This window comes from Pezoporus flaviventris, unplaced genomic scaffold (genome assembly GCF_033815535.1).
Source record: "Pezoporus flaviventris isolate CSIRO_AGI_PZ_B2104156 unplaced genomic scaffold, CSIRO_AGI_Pfla_v1 ptg000005l, whole genome shotgun sequence".
NCBI classification, from domain to species: domain Eukaryota; kingdom Metazoa; phylum Chordata; class Aves; order Psittaciformes; family Psittacidae; genus Pezoporus; species Pezoporus flaviventris.
Genome location: NW_026892553.1, coordinates 19,777,746 through 19,800,596, shown reverse-complemented (window position 1 = coordinate 19,800,596; position 22,851 = coordinate 19,777,746). Strand labels below are relative to the sequence as shown.

At 46.4% G+C, this 22,851-nt stretch overlaps 1 protein-coding gene across 1 annotated transcript; it reads left to right on the top strand.

The window, feature by feature from the left end:
* Positions 1–6,608: 6,608 nt before the first annotated feature.
* HPRT1 (hypoxanthine phosphoribosyltransferase 1) lies at positions 6,609–22,813 on the top strand. The gene is made up of 9 exons (XM_061446288.1): positions 6,609–6,778; positions 8,433–8,539; positions 9,791–9,974; positions 13,945–14,010; positions 14,977–14,994; positions 17,204–17,286; positions 19,582–19,628; positions 21,247–21,323; positions 21,918–22,813. Exons 1-9 carry the CDS (start codon positions 6,752–6,754, stop codon positions 21,963–21,965), a joined length of 657 nt encoding a protein of 218 aa, XP_061302272.1. The 5' UTR covers positions 6,609–6,751; the 3' UTR covers positions 21,966–22,813.
* The last annotated feature ends 38 nt before the right edge of the window (positions 22,814–22,851 follow it).

The window sequence follows — 22,851 nt, the reverse complement described above, 5'->3', positions numbered from 1 at the left end:
CACAGGAATCACTGAAAACACAGTAATTTTGCATAGCTGTTTTTGCGTATTGTCAAATACTCTGCTTTATTTGCATCCTCTGTATCCCGTTACCTGATTTGTGCTGCAGTTAAACAGAAGATCAGTGTCATTGTACTGATGCTCTTATTCAGCTCTCATCGATAGCAGGACCACACTAGTGTGTACGTTTGTAATTTAAGATGTGCTTGGCAGGGGTTCAAAGAGACAGGAGCTCTTGGAAAGCCTTTCTGGTGCTGCCCAGCAGTATTTACATCAGAAGGGAGCTGTGGTTTGGGAAGCTTGGCCAGACTCAGAAGCAGCCAAGCAACCTGAGCCTTGGTGAGTTTAAAACCTGTGGAAAACATGGATTATTAGCCCATCAGCTACCAGAGGTTTAGTATTTGAGGAGTGGATTGCAGTCGATAGGTAAAATTAAGACAAAAGTGTTACTTGAAGCAAAATCCTCCCGGTGTCCTCTCTGTTGAGCGCTTTATGGTTTCTGCACTAGGGTCAGTGTCTGGAGCCAGGTGGGTTCAAGAAGCATCAGGCTTGTTTCAGCTCTCTGGAGAGCAGGTTCAGAGGAGCTCCTGTGGTCTCTGTCCCAAAGCAAGGCTGTTTTCTCCCCTTGCACTGGGTCCTTTTGTGAAACGCTCTCCCCCTTCCCATCCTTGTCTTGTGTAGGTTTTGGACGGATTTCGGAGGGGGGCTCTCAAGCAGGATGATGGGTGGGAGACAGCGTGCAGGAACTGCAGCTCCGTGCTACCTTGCAGGTCTGATGCGAAGGAGAGAGGAGTCCTGAAGCGCGGTTCCTGGTGTGTGGTGTGCTGCTCCTCTCCGTTTCCCTTGTGCTCTGCCTGGAGAAGGTGCCTGGGATAGTGGAGCGGATGCCACAATGCCCGGGATGGGAGGCAGGGCCCTGCCCCCTGAAGCCTGCTCTGCACTGGGACAGCGCCAGCTGGATCTGCAGTACAGCCTTCTATCAGCAGTCATCTGATCAGGGTGCTGCCTCCTGCTCGCTTGTGGCCTTCCTCATTCTTCTCCCTGTTGTTAAAACAGTCTTGCCACCTCTTGCCTTCTCACGCCACAGCCTTTTGGCCCCTTTGTCTGTGCTGGTATCAGCAGGTTTAATTTGGTTCTTAAATGATCCCTGAACCTGGTGTGTAGCTGCACAGGCAGCTCAGTGAGACGTGTGACACAGCTATTCTCCTGCAGCTTTAGGAATGCTTCCTGGGCTTTGCAGGCAGGTGGGTGAAAGCAGATTTACCTGTTCATTGCTCAGAAAGCAGCTGAGCAAAGAGGGGAATCCATATCCTAGCATCACAGAATCAGAGTGGTTTGGGTTGAAGGGACCCTAAAGCTCCCCAGTTCCAACCCCTGCCACGGGCAGGGACCCCTTCCACTGGAGCAGCTTGCTCCAAGCCCCTGTGTCCAACCTGGCCTTGAACACTGCCAGGGATGGGGCAGCCACAGCTTCTCTGGGCACCCTGTTCCTAAGTACTTGTGTAACACTGTGCCCCAGGGCTGGATCAGGGCTGCGGGGGGGTCTCCCCAGAGCACAGCAGAGGGGCAGGATCCCCTCCCTGAGCTGTGCTCACGCTCTGGGGGTGCAGCCCAGCACACGGGGGGGTTCTGGGCTCAAGCACACACTGAAGCTGGGTCAATGGGGAGCTTCTTATGAACCAGATGATGAGATGGGTAAGAGGAGTAGAAAAGGGTCAGGGGCTTTATGGTGTCCTCCTGGGTTTTCAGTGCTATGTGACAGTATCTGTGATAAACACTGGTGGTCCCCTCGTGTGGCATCAGGGATGCTTGGTGAGCAGGAAGAGGAGCAAGCCCAGACCCCGGAGCTGGGTCATGGCAGCAGGACTTGGGCTACTTGAAGTCTCAGGTGCCTCCAGAGGTGCAAGACCCCACAATACAGGGTTGTGCTTTGGGTCTGGCAGCTCTGCTCCAGTGATGGGATCTGCCTTGCTTGTTTTGTGCCATTTTCAGCTAATCCTTGTTTAAACCTCTGCAGGCCCTCGGGCTGGACCTTGGCACTCAGTAAACCCTGTCAGCAGGACATCAGCATGTCTTTATGTACGTGTCGTGCCAAGTGCCAGCCTCTATCTGTGTTGTGACAGACACTTGTGTCTGGTCCTGCTGAACAGGGATCACTCGGATAATTCCTAACAGAGCTCACCTGGAGCATTGTGTGCAGTTCTGGTGTCCTCAACATAAAAAGGACATGGAACTGTTGGAACAAGTCCAGAGAAGGGCCACGAGGACGATCAGGGGCTGGAGCACCTCCTGTATGAAGACAGGGTGAGAAAGTTGGGGCTCTTCAGCCTGGAGAAGAGAAGCTGCGTGGAGACCTCATAGCAGCCTTCCAGTGCCTGAAGGGGGCCTATAGGGATGCTGGAGAGGGACTCTTCATTAGGGACTGGAGTGATAGGACAAGGGGTAATGGGTTAAAACTTAAACAGGGGAAGTTTAGATTGGATATAAGGAAGAAATTCTTTACTGTGAGGGTGGTGAGGCACTGGAATGGGTTGCCCAGGGAGGTTGTGAATGCTCCATCCCTGGCAGTGTTCAAGACCAGGTTGGACGAAGCCTTGGGTGAGATGGTTTAGTGTGAGGTGTCCCTGGCCATGGCAGGAGGACTGGAACTGGATGATCTTAAGGTCCTTTCCAACCCTGACTATTCTGATTCTACGTTTGCAGACAAAAGGTGATGAACAGCACAAATAACAGCACAAAAGGTTGGTGTGCTCTGCAGCAATCCCGTTGCTGAGGATGGCTGGTGTTTTGTTGTGTCATTCTTGTGCCAGTGCCCACTCCTTGCCCTACTGAATGAAGAGCAAAATGTCTCTAATTCCTCCAAGCCCTGCCCAAGTGTGAAAACCTTTCCTGTACCAAGAGGCAATGATGTACATAAAGGATGCTACCCGCATCTCCAGAGGAGTGCGTTGGCTCAAGAGGGGTATATAAAGTACATTGGCATTTATTAGCTGAGCAGACAGTGAAGTCTTGGTAAGCTCTCATCATCCAGGAAGTCCCAGTCTGGAAACAAGTAAATAGACCCCACTCTCCAAAATCCATGAAGACTGTCCCTGGGAATCACTTTGATGACTAACTTCTGCAAAAGGCAACCAGACAAAGAACAGGAATAACACCATTTTAAAGGTGTTTTGCAACAAACAGCACCTATTCTCAATTCCTGAGGAAGGGCGAGTCTCCGGTGTGTTCTGGTACCTCTGGCTTCCTCTCCCTTTTGAAGTATTAGGCTAGGAGCTGATTTTAGGCAAGTTAAATTCTTAGTCAGAATGGTGGGGTTGCTCGTGGGGAAGATGGGATGCTTGCAGGCTAAACTCATGTGGTTTATGCTCTATAGATCATCTATTTAGATATTGCTTTTTGATTTTCCTCATGATGGATGATGCTCATCTCAGGATTGGGAATATTCCATTCTCCCCATTCTCTCTGCACTGGTCATAAGGGAGTCCTGGAAAATCCATTGTGCTCTTTGCTTTTTTAGGAGCCTTGTGGGAAAACCCCAAACATCGGATACATTCCCTGTGAGTCACTTGGCAGCAAGAGCAAAGCCGGGAGGAAGAAATGAGGGAAAGAGGGGAATCAGTGCATGGGGGTGACCTTGAGAGCTGACTCAGAATGTGCTATTTCAAGTGCTTCCAAAGAGCAAACCCTCAGCTGTTATCACCCGTTACTCCATGGCTGGGGCACGTGGCGTTTAAAAGCCCGTTCATGAAAGTCTGTTAATAAAGTTACTTACAAACTGCAGCCCGCACAGGTCACAAGCACCGAGATGTGCCTGACTGGCAACACGAGGACAAAGCAGGTCTGAGACTGCAAATCTACTCGGAGATAAGACATATTTACTTGAATGAATTCGCCTTCTTAAAGGCTGTGTGCACCAGAGACACCAGAACGCTGACTCTCCTCCCTTATGCACCACCCAGCCAGAAGATGCGCAGCTCCCAGGTACCCCTGAACCCCTTCCTTTCACCCTGCAAAGCCCCCCTGTACCAGCAAGAACAAAACTGCTCATCCCTAAATCTGTTGCTGATCTGGGCTAACCAGCTTCCTGTAGTATCAGCAAATACTTCTGCTTTTGTAAAGCCGTGCTTCCCTCTGTAACGGGGTGCCAGCGGGACCAGGAATTCTTTGGATCGAGGAATGTGCTGGTTGGCAGGAGGAACAAAGCAAGTGCTCACCCAGAAGGGCAAAACAGGACTAATGCTTTTGTCTGCTGGGCACAGAAGTCAAGCCAACATTTTCTTCTTGTCCTTAGAGAGGTGCCTTTGGATGCTGCTTTAAACAGCAAACATGGGTATCAATCATTAGTGAGGAACGTGTTCAGTAACAGCCGTGTGCTGGGTTGCATCCTCGTACCTTAGAGCAGCTCCAGTGCCTAAAGGGGCTCCAGGAAAGCTGGAGAGGAGCTTTGGACAAGGGCCTGTAGGGACAGGCCAAGGGGAATGGCTTTAACCTGCCTGAGGGGAGACTGAGATGAGCTCTTAGGCAGAAGCTCTTCCCTGTGAGGGTGCTGAGGCGCTGGCACAGGGTGCCCAGAGAAGCTGTGGCTGCCCCATCCCTGGCAGTGTTCAAGGGCAGGTTGGACACAGGGGCTTGGAGCAAGCTGCTCTAGTGGAAGGGGTCCCTGCCTGTGGCTGGGGTTGGAGCTGGAGGAGCTTTGAGGTCCCTTCCAACCCAAACCAGGGATTCTGTGATAGAAAACAGAATCTTCAAGCCTGAAGCACTTCTGTGGTTGCAGTCTCTCAACAGACCCTGCCCAGTGCCCCATAATGTCAGGCTCTCCCTTAACTTGACAGGGCAGCTGCTGTTCTTCCAAGGCTCTGGAAACAGGCCAGCTATGACATGTTCCTGAGATCAGTTAGCTGCAGGGCGTATTTCTTACTGCTGCCATAAGCAATTTGATAAAGCCTCCTTCCTCCCACTCCAGAGTTAACCCGCCCAGCTGTAGCCGAACACCTTAGCTGCAATAATACCGCATTCCTTAGGGATTGTGCCTATTTGCTTCGTTAAAATGTGCTTCAATCAGTTGTTTCATGAAAAGAAACACTTCTGTTGAATTTGTCGTGTTTGCTGAGCCAACATGAGTAATACTAGATCAGAGAATCCCAGGATGGTTTGTGTTGAAGGGACCTCAAAGCTCATGGAGCTCCAACCCCTGCCACGGGCAGGGACCCCTTCCACTAGAGCAGCTTGCTCCAAGCCCCTGTGTCCAACCTGGCCTTGAACTGAAGAAACCATGGATTTCCATTTGCACTGTTCTACTGTCCTTAGCTCCAGACCTACAGGAAAAGTTGACACTGTTGGGTTGGGTTTGGTTTCCCCCATTTGAGACCACTGGAGCCATCTAAGCATTTCCATGCTTGCTTATAACTTTACCTCAAGATCAAGTTTTTCCTTCAGACAACTACAGACACAGCATCGGCCTTATCTTACACCAAATGGCATGTGCATCTTCTATCCACCGTGTGCAGGGAGGTGGCAGGGGTTCAGGGGATCCCTTTCCATTTGTGTGTGGGAAGGTGGGACCTGTCACCTCCTTTGCCCTTTGAAAAAGCAGTCAAGGCAGCGCTAAGCCTGCTTTTAAATCCTAGAATCACCTAGGTTGGAAAAGCCCTTTCAGCTCCTCCAGTCCAACCCTTACCCCAGCAGTGCTGAGGCCACCTCTGCCCCATGGCACTGAGGCCTCGTCTCCACGGTGAGTGAACCCTTGCAGGGCCGGTGACTGCAGCCCTGCCCTGGGCAGCCTGTTCCAATGCCTGAGCACCCTCTGGGGCAGGAATTGTTCCTCAGCTCCATCTAAACCTGCCCTGGGGCAGCTTGAGGCCGGTTCCTCTTGTCCCATCCCTACGTCAGATGTTGAGCAGCATCTGTGAAGGGGCCACGGGCAGGTGCTGGTTGCGACTGCACTCACGGGAAGCAGAGGAGAAAACCCCACCATGTATTTAGCAGGGAGCCAATGCTGCAAGCGATCTCCTGCAGCACCAGATGTGGTTATCACGACTGTCTCGACACAAAGCTCTCAGTGCTGCTGGGGTCATGGCGGGTGACTCTGCCCTGCCCCAGCTCCCCACTACATGTGCAGGTCTGGTGGGTGTTCAGGTACCCACCTCCAGCTGCCTGTGCCAGGGGCTGCATTTGCTGCACCTGAGGAGGATGAGGATCCACCAGATCCTGGGATTTCCAGGAAGGCCCAAAGTGATCAACAAGGATGCTGTGAGGGCTGGAGCAGCTCTGCTCCGGAGCCAGGCTGAGAGAGCTGGGCTGGGTCAGCTGGAGAAGGCTCCTGAAGGGGAGACCTGAGAGCAGCTCCAGTGCCTGAAGGGGCTGCAGGAAAGCTTGAGAGGGGCTTGGGACAAGGGATGCAGGGGCAGGAGCTTTAAGGACCCTTCCAACCCAAACCAGGCTGGGGCTCTGTGATCCCCACATCGTGCCGGGGCAGATCAGCCCTGAAGGAGCAGGGATGGCGCTGAGCCGTGCACGCTGCTCGGACGGGGACAACCCCCGTGAGGGCCGGGCAGCCGCCATGGCGTGGGGGCCGTCCCCGCGCCGCTGCAGGCCGCGGCCATGTTGAGGGCGGGGAGCGCGGTGGGCGCGGAGGCGGCGCCGGGGGCCGCTGCGGGGCGCGGTGCCTCCCGCTCCTCGTCGCCCGCCGCCGCCGCCGCCGCTCCTCCTCGCCGCCTGCAGCCGCCGCCGCCTCCGGCGGCCGCCCCGCTCCATGGCGACCCCCAGCCCCTGCATCGTGGTGAGTGCGGCGGCCGCGGCCTCCCTCCCCCTGCTCCTCCGCGGGAAGCCGGCCCGCTGCACCGGGGCTCCGCATGAGCGGTGCCCGCAGCACTGCCGCTGCAGGGTCCCTCCTGCTCCCCTAAACCTGGCCATCCCCGAGGCATGGCGGCCCGGCCGGCGCGTCCCTCAGCGGCGGGAGCCGCGGCCCCGCCGAGTCACCTTGAGAGGATCCCGGCGCCGGGCCCGCGGCTCCTTCCCGAGGCTCTTTCCCTCTCCCGAGCGGGGCCGGGGCCGCCGCTGGGGCCGGGTGGAGGGGAGCAGCGAGGGCACGGCGGCGGGAGCCGGCTCGGCGGTGAAGGTGAAGGAACTTCCCGGCAGGTCGGAGCGCGGCGCGGCTCAACTTCCTATTCCTGTTGCTCTCCGCAGCGCGCTGGGAGGGAGCCGGGCTGCCCGTGGCTCCCTTAGGGGCTGGCGTTTGGGTGCGTGCCCGCAGGGAGAGCGTTTTCGTTGCGTTATTGCCCTGCGTGCTGCGGTTCTTGGGGGTTGTTTGGGTGTTTGACAAAGCCGGTGCCGACGTGTGGTGCCCGGTGGCTGAGGGCTGTGCATCCCTGCCGGCAGTGACAGACCTGCGGGAAGGGCCCCTTCCTTGCCGAATGCAGGGAGGAAAGTTTAGGAGACACGCTGGGTATAACGGTGGGTCTGGACCGCTGGGAAACGCCGTGTGTTTTGGGAGCTCCCAGCCCGCTCTGGACTGCAGGGACCCTGGTGAGGGGCTCGGTGCTTGGGGAGCTCAGAGAGAGCCTGTTTTGGATGGGAGGGTGAAGTAGACATGAAGTTCCCCATTAGGTGATCCACAGGCCCGTGTAAACAGGTCGCCGGGCAGGTAAGTGCTTCCTTAGGCACTGAAATGATTGTGCCCTGCAAGAGCAGCAGTAGCCAGAACGGGTGCTTAAAATGCCTGCCCTAGTGAACTGCCAGTGATGAGCTTCGGCTTTCCCTGTGGGATTCTCACCTTCGTTTTACATCGACTGGCATTCGGCTGCAAAACCAGAGTGAAGCAACTGAAAAACACATTGTCATTTTCAGGTTGTAGTAGGGTTAAGGCCATTCTTGATGCTGCATTTGGTATAATGACACGCAAACACTAATTCCTTGTCCTAATTACTGTGCGCTTGCTAATGTTGCAGGCTGTTTCCTACAGGGAATTTGCCCATGTGGAACAGGTTGCTGAAGGAGGGCTTGTATTTCAGATTCGGAAGGATCCTGAGCCTCCACAGTTTACACATGGTGGTCTGAGGACGCTTGTTTCACAGCAGCAGGACCTGGAGTGCTCCTGAAGCTGTTTTGTGTTCTGTTGTGGGGATTCGGACAACATCCATGTCTAAACCTCTGCTCGCTTACTTGCAGATGCAGGTTTTGTGTTACACTGGGAAAATCCAAGGTGCAGAAAGCTCCTTGGTTGTTTTTGAATGGATCATTTTTAAAGGAATCTAGCAGAACTGTGGGTTCTGTTAGGTTATGTTTTACACTGCGTTCAGTGCAGTGACAATTCCATAGGGAGGGAATTACAGTGATCCTGATGGGAGCAATGAGTTTGGTAGTTCATGAAAGGAGTTTCTCACCACAGACTTGCTGTAAGGCTTGGTAAAAATCTCACCTTGTTTCCGTTTCAGATTGGCGATGATGAGCAAGGTTACGACCTGGACTTGTTCTGCATACCTAAACATTATGCAGATGATCTGGAAAAAGTCTATATTCCTCATGGGCTCATCATGGACAGGTTGGTTTGACCTCACACAGCGCACTGCTCCAGCTGATTCCCTCATGCTGGAATAAACAATCTTCCAGGGATAGTTTTTGCTGCCTGGTGCCTGTCTAAATAGATTTCATTTAGAGACCAAGAAGTCCCAGTGCTGAGTAGCTGGTGTTTGGCTGGTTAAGAGTTTGTACATTTGCAGTTATGCTGTTGTTTGGAAATCTGACATGAAATTTTGGGGAATATTGCAATCTGTGGCTTTCTTTCCGGTGTTTCTTTGATCTTTTACCTCCTTAAAACCCAGTTAGACAACGTTGTGCCGGTTCAGTCTGAAAACAACCACAGCCTCTTGAGTTTCCATTGGATATTATTAAGAGAAAATTATTAATCACATCACCTTAGACTTTCTCATGTCTGTGTGGTAGATAAGTAATATCCACCTTCCCCCTGCCTTCTGGGATAGACATTGGCTCCTACAGGTATCAGCCTGTCACTCCTGTGGTTGCCAGAATGTATGATGTGCTGTGGAAGACCTTCCTGGAGATCTTGTGAACGGGAATGCATCTAGATCCTGTGTGGTCCTGGTTGATTAGATACAAACCTTCTTATAATTACTGCTTTTAAATACTATAAAAGCTTTATGCTGCAAGTCCATATAAAGGAAAAAATTGGACAAAGTACATGTTATTAAGTAATGGACTTAAAGCAATCGTAGGCTTTCTCTGGCACACAACAAATACATACTGTGCTTCTAAAAGAAATTACAGGATAAATTTAGAAACAGTGATTGCGGAGGAGCAGTGCAGTGTTCTCTTGCTCTGCTTCCTTGGTATTGTGTCTTGCAGAATGCCAGTGTCTTGCTGGTGTTCTGACTTGGCAAATACACTCTGTAGTTTACAGTTTGAGGGTTTCCTTGCTCCCCAGGATAGTGAGGGCTGCTGCCCTTTGGGTTGTGTTAGCTTATGCCGCTCTTTGCATGAAGCTGAACCTGTCTCTGGAAGGAGCAAACACATCTTCATGTCACATACCCAGCGTGAAACAGCTTCAGAGCGTTAAGTTTTGCCTTGGCTGAGTGTGATGTATGAAAGCAAAGGCATTTGGCAGCACTGCTGTTAGATTAACCTTGAAAAGCAGAACTTGTGTTGACCAGTAATGTGTAAAAGTAACCAAAGTGGTAGGCAATTATTGCTATGCACAACGTGTTTCCCAGTTTGCTGCTCTAAGTGAGCAGATGCAGGGTGTTGTGAGAGCTGACTCTCTCTTGGTTTTGTACAGGACGGAGAGACTGGCACGAGAAATTATGAAGGGCATGGGAGGACACCACATCGTGGCACTCTGCGTACTCAAAGGTGGCTATAAATTCTTTGCTGATTTATTAGACTACATCAAAGCACTGAACAGAAACAGTGACAAATCGATCCCCATGACTGTCGACTTCATTAGGTTGAAGAGTTATTGTGTAAGTATCTCTGCAGTGCTGTGCTGTTTCTATATGAATATGACTAACTTCAAATTACTAGCAGTCACGGTTTAATATTGTTACTGCCAGAATGTGCTAATATTAAATAATTAAGGGAATTAAGAGTCACAAGTTAATTTACTCTTTTTCTACTTTATTAGATAACCTGTTTTCTTTTGGACCTTTATCTCCGCAGCCCAGTAGAATCATGCAGGGCACAGAGACCCTTTCCATGGTCTTTACTTGTTAAACAGTTTCCTCTCCGTGCACTACTCCATCTCTAAAGCTCTGAATCTAGAATAACACAGAGATTTCTCCCACAATTACAGTTATAAAAACTTAATTCTAGGGATTTTTGTGTGGTTTAGACATCATTCATTGAACAAGAAGACTTGAAAGCTGCAAAAAACAGTTCTGCCACAGTTCCCCATCTCACCTTTTGTTTGGCTCAACCAAACAATGAACAAAATAAGCTGTATTTGTCCTTGAGGAAATAGTATATTCATAAATGTAGATTTATGATCGGTGGCTTGACCTTTTCAAGACTAGCCATAGGTTGCTTTGAGTTTGCATTTTTGGAGAAGGATTTGTTTTCATTCTGAGCACAAGGTTTTAACTTCATGGGGAAATGGAACTTTCTGTAACCTGAGGTCATGTGTGAGTTTTATAGGAGGAAGCACGAGGTTATGTTGGGCAGGTCAAAGGAAGAAGCAAGTGTATGTCGGTACTGTGTGCTTCCTGGCTTAGCAGCAGCCTGGACTCATGTTGAGGATGGTATTTATAGTTTGTTCCACCTGTGGCATGGAAATAATTCCATTTGATTTGTTTCTGTTTAGTGTTGGAATGAATTGTTTTATAAGGGTCTGCTGTGAGCTCTCTCTCAGCAGCCCTGCATTCAAGTCAGTGCTGTAGTTTATTTGCTGCAGTTGTAGATGAGTGCCTGTGCCAGTAGAAAAAAACAGAGATTACTAAATTGGAAACTCAGCTTCATCCTTCATTTCATTAAACTGTGCAACCAGAGAAGGAGTTATTGCTGACTGTTATTTGGACAGTTATTTGGACTGTCAGAGAACCTCATCGGTTCAGGACTGCTGTTGAGCTGTCTGCTAACATGTCATGGTGGAGCCCAGAACTGCGTGGGGCTTTGGGCTGGTCTGTTTGCAAGCCCAGCAGCCCTGGTGCCTGAGGCATGTACACTGCTGGGCCATGCAGGGCTTCCCTGGAGACCATGCTCATGTTGGTTGAGCACGAGGCAGCGATTTAGCTATGCTCTTTAATGAGAAGGCAAGGCTGGGCAGAAGGGTTCGTGCCAGCTTTGGTTGTATCTCACCAGGCACTCCCTGTGCTTCTGCACTGTATTTAAGTTGGAAGGGAACGCTTCCAATCACTTACTTAGCTTGTTTAAAAAGGCAACATAAAGACTGCACCCTTTCACTCTCTCTACTTGCTAACGTGGAAAAAACTAGTGGAGAAATGGCTTGAAACACCTGGAGAAAACCCTCCGTTAAAAAGCAAGGCTGCCTTATTACATGCATGTTCTTTTTGCTCATACTGGTGTGGGCATGCTTTGGTTAATTTCTTTACTGCTACTGTTAGCTGCTTTCCTCTATTACTCCACTACAGTGCCTTGATATCAATAGGGGACTGAGGGGCGAAATAAGTTTTAAGGAAATTAAAAGCCTGTTTTTGTAATAGAAAAGAATAGAGGAAAAGTGGAGGAATTTAGGCAGAAAGCTGTCTAAGCAGAATGTTTTCCTTGAGGTGTTGGCTTCCGGGTTTTGAGTTCTGTCAGCCAATTCTATAAAAGAATGTTTTCTTGTCCTAGATGAGTGAGGAGCTCCTGTTACCTATTGCCTCCACTACAGCATTTATGAGTATTTAATTTCTGTGGATTCTCTTAGGTGGTTATTAATATCCAGACATATGTCCTTAGATTGCATAACTTGATAGACCAGGTAAAATTGTCCTAACACGAGCTGTATGTAACAGATTGACTGGGTCTTCCATCATTAATAGAGTCCAAATGCTGTATCTGCTCTGTCGTTCTTAATCTGTGCTTTACTAGATGGAAGCATCTATGTTTAATGAGGAGAAAACCATCACAAACTGCCATGGACAGTTGAAAGTGAAGCTAGCTCGTTGTTGCTGTCTTTGGATGTGGTTACTAGATCACATTGCCTGCCTTTACACACTGGATAAAAGATGTTAAAAATACCCTGGGCACATAAACAAAGCAGCTGAACTTCTGTAACGGTTCTGAAATGGGTATAATTGAGGTTCTATTCTTGTTTCAAAGTGATCATTTAATATTTACAAGCATATGGGTTTTTTTTGTGTTGCATTGCAAAGTTCCTACTGGTCTGCACCCAAAAATAATTCTCTCAGAATACTGACGTGAGCAAGCTGTGATTAAACTTTGCTCGGAACTCCAGCTTTTCCAAGCCCTTACAGATGAATTCTGATGATCTGGCAAGCTGTTAAGAAAGGGGAAGATGGTGGTTGTGAACAGCCCCAGAGCTTGGTATCCCTGACAAACAGTCAGTTTTGTTTGTGCTGCAGGAAGAATGGCTTTTCCCCAGTCTCCTGTGTTTCAGCTTGGAAATGAGCAAACGTTGCTTATGTAGTCATGAAGGGCAGTCAAAAGACGAGGGATGTGTTGCTCTGTCACTTGGGGAAATAGGGTTTGCCAGTGGAGGACATGCTAAACTCTGGTCAGGCTGATCACAGTGGGTTCCTGAGAGATCTCGGGTAATCAAGCCTTGGAGCAAATGCCATAAGGATCCTACAGTGCCTTTTTAAAAGGTGAACTTGGAATCGCTTGAGTCAGGAGTTACAGTCTTGGTAAGCATTATTGTTTTCCCGTTGTGACAAGGGGGGAGGCAGTGAAAAGAGATTCAAACATAAAACTCTGATGTGTTAAACCACAGAGCATTAAAGCTTTACCAGTCCTGACATCAGAAATAATGCACCTGAAGGTAATTGAAACACTGCTTAATCATTAAAGAAAGTTCTTTCCAGTGGAAATTTGGTTGCAACCAGTGTCAGGAATTCTTTAACTGATTTGTTTTATCCTTTCATTGCTCAGGAACTCAGCCCCTGCATAGGAATGGAGGTTTATGTGCTAATGCAGATTTATGTTGCTGTTAGAAGTGTAGCAATTGGTATGGTTTGTGGTGGGAAGGAGCAGGAAAGGTTTTGATGGTTAGGTTGGTTTTCCTCTGCTCATCATCATACTTCGGCATGCCTAAGCCAAAGGTTTACAGTAACCTGCAGTTCTGTGATGTCTTGTTTGAGCATAGTGTGTTGCTTTGTAGCCAGACACATTATCAGGAACCTGATCCTGTGCATTTGTTGAGGAGTACGAGTCATCTCTGCCCATAAATTAATGGAAAACTACCTGTCATATCTGCTGTATTGTTATTTTGTAAGGAATGATGATTTTTTTACATGCTTCCATGGAAGGAGAATGAAATCCCTGTTAGCGTAGGAATAGATAAGAGAGAATCCTGTAACATAAGGCAAAGCTTAAAGAAGATAATGTTAAGATAGGGTGAACACAGGAAATGTCCTTTAGCTTTATGAGTACAGTGCTCAACTAAATCACGTTTGTGGTCGACGCAGGCAGTATCTCAGGCATTCAGTAGCAGTGCGTGTATCTGCTAGGTCAAGCAGCACCATCTGGGACGTCTTTGTTTTGGGACTTTCTCAGTGCAGTGAGGTTGCTGCTGTTCAGTTGAGTTATTGTTTGCATTGTTACAGAAGCACTGACAGTGCTTGTCAAAGTCTTTAATCTGAAATACCACCTTTTAATTTCACTTGCAGTTTCTTAGCTAGTAGACGCTTTTGGTGCCGTTTCTTGCAAGCATTAACATTCGCTGGTTATGTACTTTGCAGGTTTGATATTTACTGGAATAAAAACCCCAATTACTTTAATTCTGGTAATGCTAATGCTCACCCTTTTCTTTCTTAGAATGATCAGTCAACTGGAGATATAAAAGTCATTGGTGGAGATGACCTCTCAACCTTGACTGGAAAGGTATGGCTCTTTGTTTAAATCCAAACCAAGCCACAAGAATGCACGTACCTGCATGGTGTTTTAAGGCTGCTCTTTTACTGTGTGAAGAAAACAGAGTTAAATGAAAACTAATGAGTTTCATTTAAATATTTGCCACTGTATATAGGGGAGTGGATAAGCCCCACCACAGCTGTGAGTTTAGTCTGAACCTAACTAAACCCCATTCAGCATCAGCAAAGTTTTATGAGATTTTTCTGCAATGCCTTTAGAAGAATGCTCTTGTGGGGGTTGTTGTCTGCAAACTGCCTTTAAAAGACAGCAGCTTTATTTATTTGCTGTAGTGGTGTTTCACTGAAACAGGGAGGGGAATTCATGTTGTTAAGATGTGTAATCTGCAGCCCAGGGTACCAACGGAGACTCCTGTTACAGTCAGTGAGAAGGAAATGGGAGAATGTAAACTGGGAATCTGCTGTTCTCCAGTGACTCCGTGGAGATCACTGAGCCAGATATCTGGGGTTAAAGCATCACTGCCTCCTGCTCAGTCAGAATATGTTACCTTACCCTTCTCCTTACACATGTGATGTCTAAGGCAGGTATGTCACAGTTCAACATAAAGGATGTAGGTAACAACAGACACGTACATGTCTCTAGTGTGACATTCTGCTTTAGAGGAATACGAATGGTGTAGACTCTGTTTTATCTCATTTGCATATGTTTAGAATTCTCAAAGTCTGAATAATTTAAAGACCATTTTGTGCTCAGCATGAGACGTTGAGGAGAATCTCATTGCCAGCTAATGGTTATTGGAGCATCAGATTTGTTAACTACATAGAATTCACTGTTACGTGTGTAAACCAACGTAAGTGATGGTGGTACAACTATTTAAGTGCAATTAAAATTAGTAAGTTCGAGATTAATATATATAAAGAATTGTATATTCTCTGAATGTTAATGGAGTTTTCTTATTTCTCTTTTTCCTCCCACCAGAATGTTTTGATCGTAGAAGTAAGTATCATGTTCTCATGTGTGGCTGCGAAAAGAGTTCTAATTGAAGTTGTTCTTAAGCCAGAAAACCTACAGTTTCTGGTTTCAAGGCTTCTAGCTTCTGATTCCAGGCCTGAATTTTGCAAGTGGGCTCTGAATTTGCCATTATTCGTGCTTTGAATGTTCCAGTTGCATTCAACTGCTAAATTTAGCAAGGAAAATATCCATGTAAAATTGTTCACATTTGCTTTCAGTTTTCTGGGATTCTGGCAATTCTAAACTGCCTTTTGTTGTTTAGTTTTAGAAAGTAGCCTGATCAGGTGGTGTTAAAGCATGTTATTGTTCTGTGTTTATAAAGCAGCAAGCTAGAAATTAAACTGCAAGGCTAGAAAGATGTTCCTTGAAGGAATATCCTAAAATACATGAGAAACACGTCTGAGCCCAATGTCCCTGTGTGTAGCTTGTTTAGACAATGGTGCCACAGAGAACAGTAATTCTCCGTGAGCATCTTGCAGTGGCTAAATTCCTATTCCTCTGTTTTGTCATGGTGCTTTGGGTGATACCAGGTACAGTACACCTCAGTTTGGTTGCCTAGTTGCTTAATTCTTGCTCTCATACCTCTCTCTTGATGGGCAGAGTTACTTATATGGCTTTGACAGGGCTGTTCTGCAGTAAGATTGCCAATTTCAGGATAGGGAAGCAGCAAATGTGGATGTACAGCCTAATAATGTCTTCATGCCCCAAATAATGGAAATGGCTTGTTTGTAAGCAAAGAAACAGCTATGGCAACTGCTTCAGCAGCCAAAAGGAAGGATGTTTCCTCTCATACAATGTGGTTTTAAGGACGTTTTGTTGTTGGGGTTTTCTTTGAGAAGGTTATATTATTCCACAGGAAGCACAGTCAGTTCCAAAACTCCTACCAAAATAGTATGTATACAGCAGTCATCTCTGTGAGCACTGGTGTCCTTTGAAGTATATTTTGCTTCAGATAGGCAGATGCATTTAATTACATATCCTCTCAATTGCAGATGAATGTATGTCTTTAAAGCTCCAGACAGTTAACTAGGTTAGTTTCTCATGTCTTCAGTGAATCATTACCCCATGACTTGTCTCAGACACTGTCAAATACGAACCCTTTACAGATCACTGTTTTACCTGTCAAACAATACAAATGCACATTTATTGGGGGTTTAATATCTTATGCTCCAGAGCACCAGGCTTTCCTAGATTTCAACCCTTTAATGTGCAAAAGAAGCTGATCAAAATGGAGATTCACCTCCAGTGTACAGATAATCGCATGACAAATGCCCAGTAATAAGCTCTGTTTTACAGTGTGGAAGTAGCTACATCTGTTTATTCCCCACCTTCTGTTTTTATCTGTGTATCTGTATGCCTTTAACTTCTCTTGAGTTTATAACCCTGATTGAAAGCATTACTTGTGAAAGGTGGTATGGCTGCTTTGTTTGATATTTTAATTGGGAGTCATGGGAAAACAAGCTGAAACCAGGACATTGCTGCTTCTGTGTTATCTGCCTCCTTCACTTCAAACAGCCTTGATTCCAGGCCAGGGTATGGACTGTTCCTCTAAAGACAGTGTTATTATTTCAGTCCAGATGAGGAGTCCGTTTCTGATCCTCACTTGTAAGCCATATACTCTGTTTTTCTGCCTATCTGTGCAGTGGATGGGATAAAAGCAGTGTGTGTGTCAGAATCCCTTTTTAGCGCGTTTGAGTGTAGACTTCAGAACTGCACCCAGATATTGCCAGTGCAATTTCTCCAGCTGTTTCTTGGATCTGGGGTGTAAATTGCACTCCTTTTTCTTTCATTGCAATAACGGGTTGTTCTGCTTGTTTTCCCTTTGCTGTAACTGAGCTCAGCACAAGACTAATGTTACTCTTATCATGTTCAAATTAAACATTGTTTGTCTAATAGCTGCAAGGAGCACAAGCCATAAAATCTCCAAAAGGAGCCAAGAATGTCATAGTTCAGTAACTGCTTTCAAAGTCACAGTTATCCCCAATTAAGAACTATTGTTAATGTGTGTGATCACTTGACTGAGCATAGTTGCATAAGCACAGCGTGGTGTTACGTGTCACATATATTTGATCGCAGATAGGGTTTTGGCATATTTGGATGCTGTTGGGGATGACCAGTTTCTGTGATAGGAACTTGAAAATGCTTCTCTGACGTGGTTACTATTCTTTCTTATGTGAGGTTTTTTTATTCTCAGGATATAATTGATACTGGTAAAACAATGAAGACATTGCTGTCTCTACTTAAGCAATACAATCCAAAGATGGTGAAGGTAGCCAGGTAAGTTTTCCGTGATGATTGTTTGTGCTGTATTTCACATTAAGAAGGACACACAGTGTTTAAGGAAAAGACTGCATAATACATTTCCATGGGGGAGAAAAGGGTGGGAACACTTCTGCAGGAGTCCTATATGATATGGTCTGTTGAAGTTCAGTATATGAACTCCAAAAGCATTTCTGCTTATTATGAGAAGATATGTTTAAGGCTGGCCCTTTCCAGTCTTGCTGCTGGAGGAATTTCAGTGCTTCAGAAGGGAATAGCTTGTGTATGCCTGCTATGTGGAATCATAGAATGATTTGTGTTGGGAGGGACCTTAAAGCTCATCCAGTTCCAACCCACTGCCACAGGCAAGGACACCTTCCACTAGAGCAGGTTGGTCCAAGCCCTGTCCAGCCTGGCCTACAAAATGCCATGTCTTTCCTTATATTATGGTGAGATTTGGGGGATTTTACCACTTAAGCCCACATTAGGTTTAGAAAGATATGGAAGAATTTGAATCTTTTGTACTTAAAAATGCCCTCTGGAGTTGGTAAAGTTATTTTCAACACACATTTAGTTCATAAGTGTGGCCCTTTACTAGAAAAGGAGGTAAAAAAATCAGTGGTTGTCACTCCCATATATGCAATACCTATTCAGACATACTTGTTTCTGCTTGTGGTGTCCCTGTGCGATAGAAACCTTTTTTAGTTTGCCTTTAATGGTAGAATTAAATCAGTTTGCACACTTAACAGCATTGTTTGTGTAGTGTGCATGGGGCAGCTGAGCTTTAGAGGTCATTCTGTGACAGTCACCCAGCCATATGCTCTTCCAGGCTTTCCGATGTACTTGGATCCATTAGTTTTGAAGCAGTTTGTAATTAAATAACGTGCAAAGAACATGAAATGTTGAGGATAAAATTAGGTTATTGACCAATGTCAACATTCTTCCTACTTCCTTTTTAAAACTGCATCTTTTGCACTACTATGCTGTGGGTGTGCATTTCACAAGAAAAGCATAGTGAGTGCTGGGGATTAGAGATAAAGCAGAGCTGTGAGTGATATCTAATCAGTTGTGTTGCCATAACAATGTCAAAGCAGTCATTAGACAAGGAGAACAGCTCTTCCTGCTGATAATCTGGAGGTGACCTGCTGAAGGTGAGGTGCTTGAGGGTTTCTCTCTGGCTGGATTAGGTGTGCCAAACTTTAAGTGTTTGTCACTGACGAGTGCCCTCACACTGCAGCGTACAGCATGAATATAGGTAGTATGAGCAGAGTCCAGTTTCCTGTTGTTTGAACCTCTTGCAGCAATTTGGGTCTGTTCAAGACCTGAGCAGGCAAACGTGATCATTCTAGATAGTTCTGAGTGTAATGTTCTCAGTCACTTCACTTGCCTCTCTTTTTCTTTTTCCCCTCCTCCTCCTTGGCAATTAAGCAGCTGTAGCAGGGAGATGTGAATTAATGCTGATGTGATTTGGGGGTTTCTTTGCTCCAATCTGAGACCAATTCTCATGACTAGAAGTTTCAGAACTGTTTAAAATGGAAACTGACTCTGACACCTTCAGGGGTGAGCCGGGAGAGAAGGAGCTCCGTGCTTAATGCACAAAGCTAAGATGACCTCTGTTTCTGCTCATCTATTGGCCACCTTTTCTTTTCCTCCTAAAGCCTCTGTATCTCACAGACAGACAGATGTCAGGCTTGGGGGGTCCTCTTCTGAGGGTTGGAAGTGCTCAACTGAATAAAGAGCAAATCAGACTAAACTAGCAAGGCATTTCTCTCTGCTCCAGTACCCCCAGCTCTGTATCTCCATGCTTTTTACACCTCTGACTTAATTCTGGAAGGACCATCAGAATCAATTACATTTTCTTCATGGAGTTAGTAGTACTGACAGTAAAAAGCAGGTGAGGACTTACTGCACCGGTGCACTGCACTGAAGCAGCTGAACTTTTGTTTTGTAATACTGATGCCTTTGAAAAGAGCTCAGTTGCTCTGGCAAGATCCCAAGTTGTCACCTCCTTAGCTCTAAGATAAATTGCACCTGAAGTTCCTAACACCCTTTTCACAATGACAATCCATCCAGCTCCATATCTCCTGGCCCCTTTCTCGCAGACCTGTTAGTTACCCTTTAGGCTGTGAACCTTTTGTGCTTTGAGAAAGTTTTGCTTTTGTCCTTAGGATTTGTTGCACCTGCAAATAACAGCTTGAAATATGTGTAGTGGTGGTTTCCTTTCTGCCTACAAAGCCCCAGATTCGGCTTGCTTGTCATCAAAATGGATGTGGTTCTTTTCTGTTTCAGTTTTATATTGGTTTTCTTTGACAGTTTGTTGGTAAAAAGAACTCCTCGAAGCGTGGGATATCGGCCAGACTGTAAGTGACCTTTTGACAACCATTACTCATTTTTAAGCAGATGTCAATGTATTGTGTACCCTTTTGCTCTTACTTTGACAGAATTAATCTGGATTTGATCTCATGCTTTTTATTTTTCCTTCCCCTTAACTTTCTGTGACATTTTACTGTATGAAAAGCAAACTTTGGTATTTTGGTCTGAGTTACACCCTTTTCATGGGTAAATCCTCCCAGCTCGGTTGTAGTCAAATTGCTTTGGTCAGCAGAACCTGCTGGATACGCCTTTGACACTTGGAAGTGATTTGAGTGCCTACACCTAGTTACCTCATGCTGTTTGGGTGTCCCCAGTGATGTAGGAGGACCACGTGGGGTAGCAGGTCTGATAAAGGTTTACTGTGATAAGATGCCTAAATTGGCAGAAACCAGGTTATGTCTGGCCATCTGAATTACTCTCTTCTTGTCTTCTCCTGTCTGTCCCAAGGCCATAAAGAAAGGAACAGGATCCACAGCAGTGATACCAGAGTGACAGCTCCTTGGGAAGGGCTTTGTGTTGTAACCCTGTTCCAGAGGCTAAATTCCTGTTAATCTGAACCACGTACTTTCACTGCGGGAGTGGAGTGAATTTAGCAGCAGAATCACATCCTCTTCCTCCTTCTTTCCCGGGTTGTAAGATACTCTGGAGCTGAAGATTTTCAGTGCCTTAAAGCTTGACTGAGGTGCTCCCCTCAGTCAAGGATGCCCCTCATTGCTGAGATCTTATTATTGGCTTAGCTGGGTTAATGGTCTGCTTCTGAGCATCTTGCAGCAGCTGCCTTATTTTGCCATCTGTGCACAGAGGCAACCTGTTCAGTGCAGGACATGGGAGCTCTGAAAGAAGAGACGACAAGGCTGGGCCTCTGTGTTGTGAGGCCAAGCAGACAGTAAACATCACCTTCATGTTTCCGCAAGTGCACACAGCCTTTTCTTTGACCTGTACAATTCATCTCTGTTTTCCTTATAGAGGAAAGCACACGGCTTCCCTGTGCTGAGGAGCCTTTCAGAACAACCCAAACTACCTGTTTCTGTAACCTGCGAGTGACTCCATAGAGAGCAGAGTGCTCTTTGCTCTTTACTATTTATACCAGGGATCTAAGATGTGCTTTAGCAGTCATAGTATATTCCTACATGTCAGGCCATTGCCTGCAAGTTGCAAGAGCAGCCTCCATGCAGGCAGTTCCCGAAGGGTGAAGGGTTGGTTTCCCTGCAGTTACTCTGGGTTTGATACTCACATTATCCCATGCTCCCTCTCCCAGCCTTTCACAGAAAGTCCTATTGGACTTGAGCATCCTTAGTTTTGAAGGAGCTGACGGCTGAACCTTCCTTTTCATCATGCCTGCGGGTACCTCTCGTGCACCATGCTGCTGTGTGGGAGCCAATAAATGCCTCCATTTAATTTTGCTTTAGTTGTTAAACTAAATCAGCAAAGTCAATTAGACTTTTAAAAGAGCTCAAATGTTAACTGAGGGTACTTGAGTGGAAGAAATGAAATGAGTGGGGATGCTTATATCTCTATAGCATTCCACACTGCCTCTGTTAAAAAGGTTCAGTGAACTCTAGGAAGTGCTTTTCTAACATGATGGTGCCTTATGGTCTTTTTCAGTTGTTGGCTTTGAAGTGCCAGACAAATTTGTTGTGGGATACGCCCTCGATTACAATGAATACTTCAGAGATTTGAACGTAAGTCATTTCTTCTGTATGTTTTTGTGCATTCAAAAGCGGGGAGGAGGAAGGAAGGGAACGCTCCTCACATCACCCTCCCTTCTCCCTAAATCGTGCCTCTTGTGCAAACGTTCCATTGGGGATGCAGCGATGAGAGCAAATCCTGGAGCAGCACGAGAGTGTTTTGGAGCTCTTAGGAAACCAGAAGCTGTTTTGCTGCACGCAGAATTGAGGCGACCCATCTCCTGTGAGCTCTGAAATAAGTCTGTGGAAGTTTCTGAGGTTACCCGGTGTCTACAGCAAATAAACGCATTGGTTTGGTTATGTTAGACCTTGGATGTTAAAAGGGGTTCAGCTTCAATTCTAAGTCATTAGTTCTTCATCTGGGTCTCACTCAGCAGACTTTGGGTGGGACAGTGAGGGGGAGGAGAAAAAAGGCAATGTTGAGATTTTTAGGCAAAAAAAGGCTCTGTGTTCTGCATAAGCAGCATCACAAGTGGCTTTTGCACTGAAACGTGTAGCGTGCTTGTGCTCCTCTCAGAAGCACGTTACTGAAAATGCATGTGAACCACTGGTCTCTTACATGACTTTTCTGACTTTGTTTTCTTTCAGCACATCTGTGTGATCAGCGAGACGGGGAAGCAGAAGTACAAGGCATGAAAGCACAGTTGGAGTGCTGTGTGTGGCAACAGAGCTTTCACAGGTTTTGTTTACCGAGTCCCATCTTTCACAGGCTTCAACTCTGGAACACCAGCTAAACTCGTAGAATGCCCCCATTGTCCTGTGCTTGCTATAATTTATTGCATGTACAATATAAGAGCTCGTCTTGTTCATTTGTATCTTAGAGATGGAAACAACTAGTGCAGTTCTGCACTCCTGATTTTGATTTGCACTATGACTCTACCGACTATTGCTGCCCCTGGTTGGGTTGTGCTGTTTGTGAGCTCCAGAGTCTAACTCTTGCAGTGGTAAATTGCTTAAACCTCATCAACCCAGAACTGAAATAGTTCCAAGTACTGTAAATGTCAAACATTTTATGATAGGGAAGTCTATGAGTAATATTTTTAAAAGCTGTAATTTAAGTTTTATATTTTAATGCACAAAATGTGATTAATGGATCGTTGCACCTTTGGGTGTTAGAAAGCATGAGGAGCAGCCAGTTACAGTATCTGTACTCTCCAAGGAGCTCGCTCAGATCTCCTGGAGTTGCCTTACTGCTGTAAAGGAAAGCCTGGGTGAAAAATGTCCTTTTGGTTTTGTAGTTTTCTTCCTTTTTTAAGGAGCTGGAGTGACAAAGCAGAATGTTTAAGTTCTCAGTCTAGTGGAGCTGCCTGTTTCTGTTAGAGGTTTCTTTTGTCTTTCCAAATATCCATCAGTCAGTGGAATTGCCTTTGAAATTTAAACGATTTTAATATATTTGTGGGGAAAAAAAAAAGGTATTGTAATGTTTTACTTTCTAAGATCTGCAAAACAAAGTACTTTAAATAAAGGCTGTCTCTTTAAAATAAGCCCCATCCATCGATGCCCCTCATTCTGTGTATTAAAG

Bases quoted from the DNA above. Each gene is read 5' to 3' on its own strand.
- HPRT1 (XM_061446288.1), top strand. From the start codon at position 6,752: ATGGCGACCCCCAGCCCCTGCATCGTG. The intron at 8,540-9,790 runs GTTGGTTTGACC...GGTTTTGTACAG, and splicing joins CATGGGCTCATCATGGACAG to GACGGAGAGACTGGCACGAG. The intron at 19,629-21,246 runs GTAAGTGACCTT...GGTCTTTTTCAG, and splicing joins CGTGGGATATCGGCCAGACT to TTGTTGGCTTTGAAGTGCCA.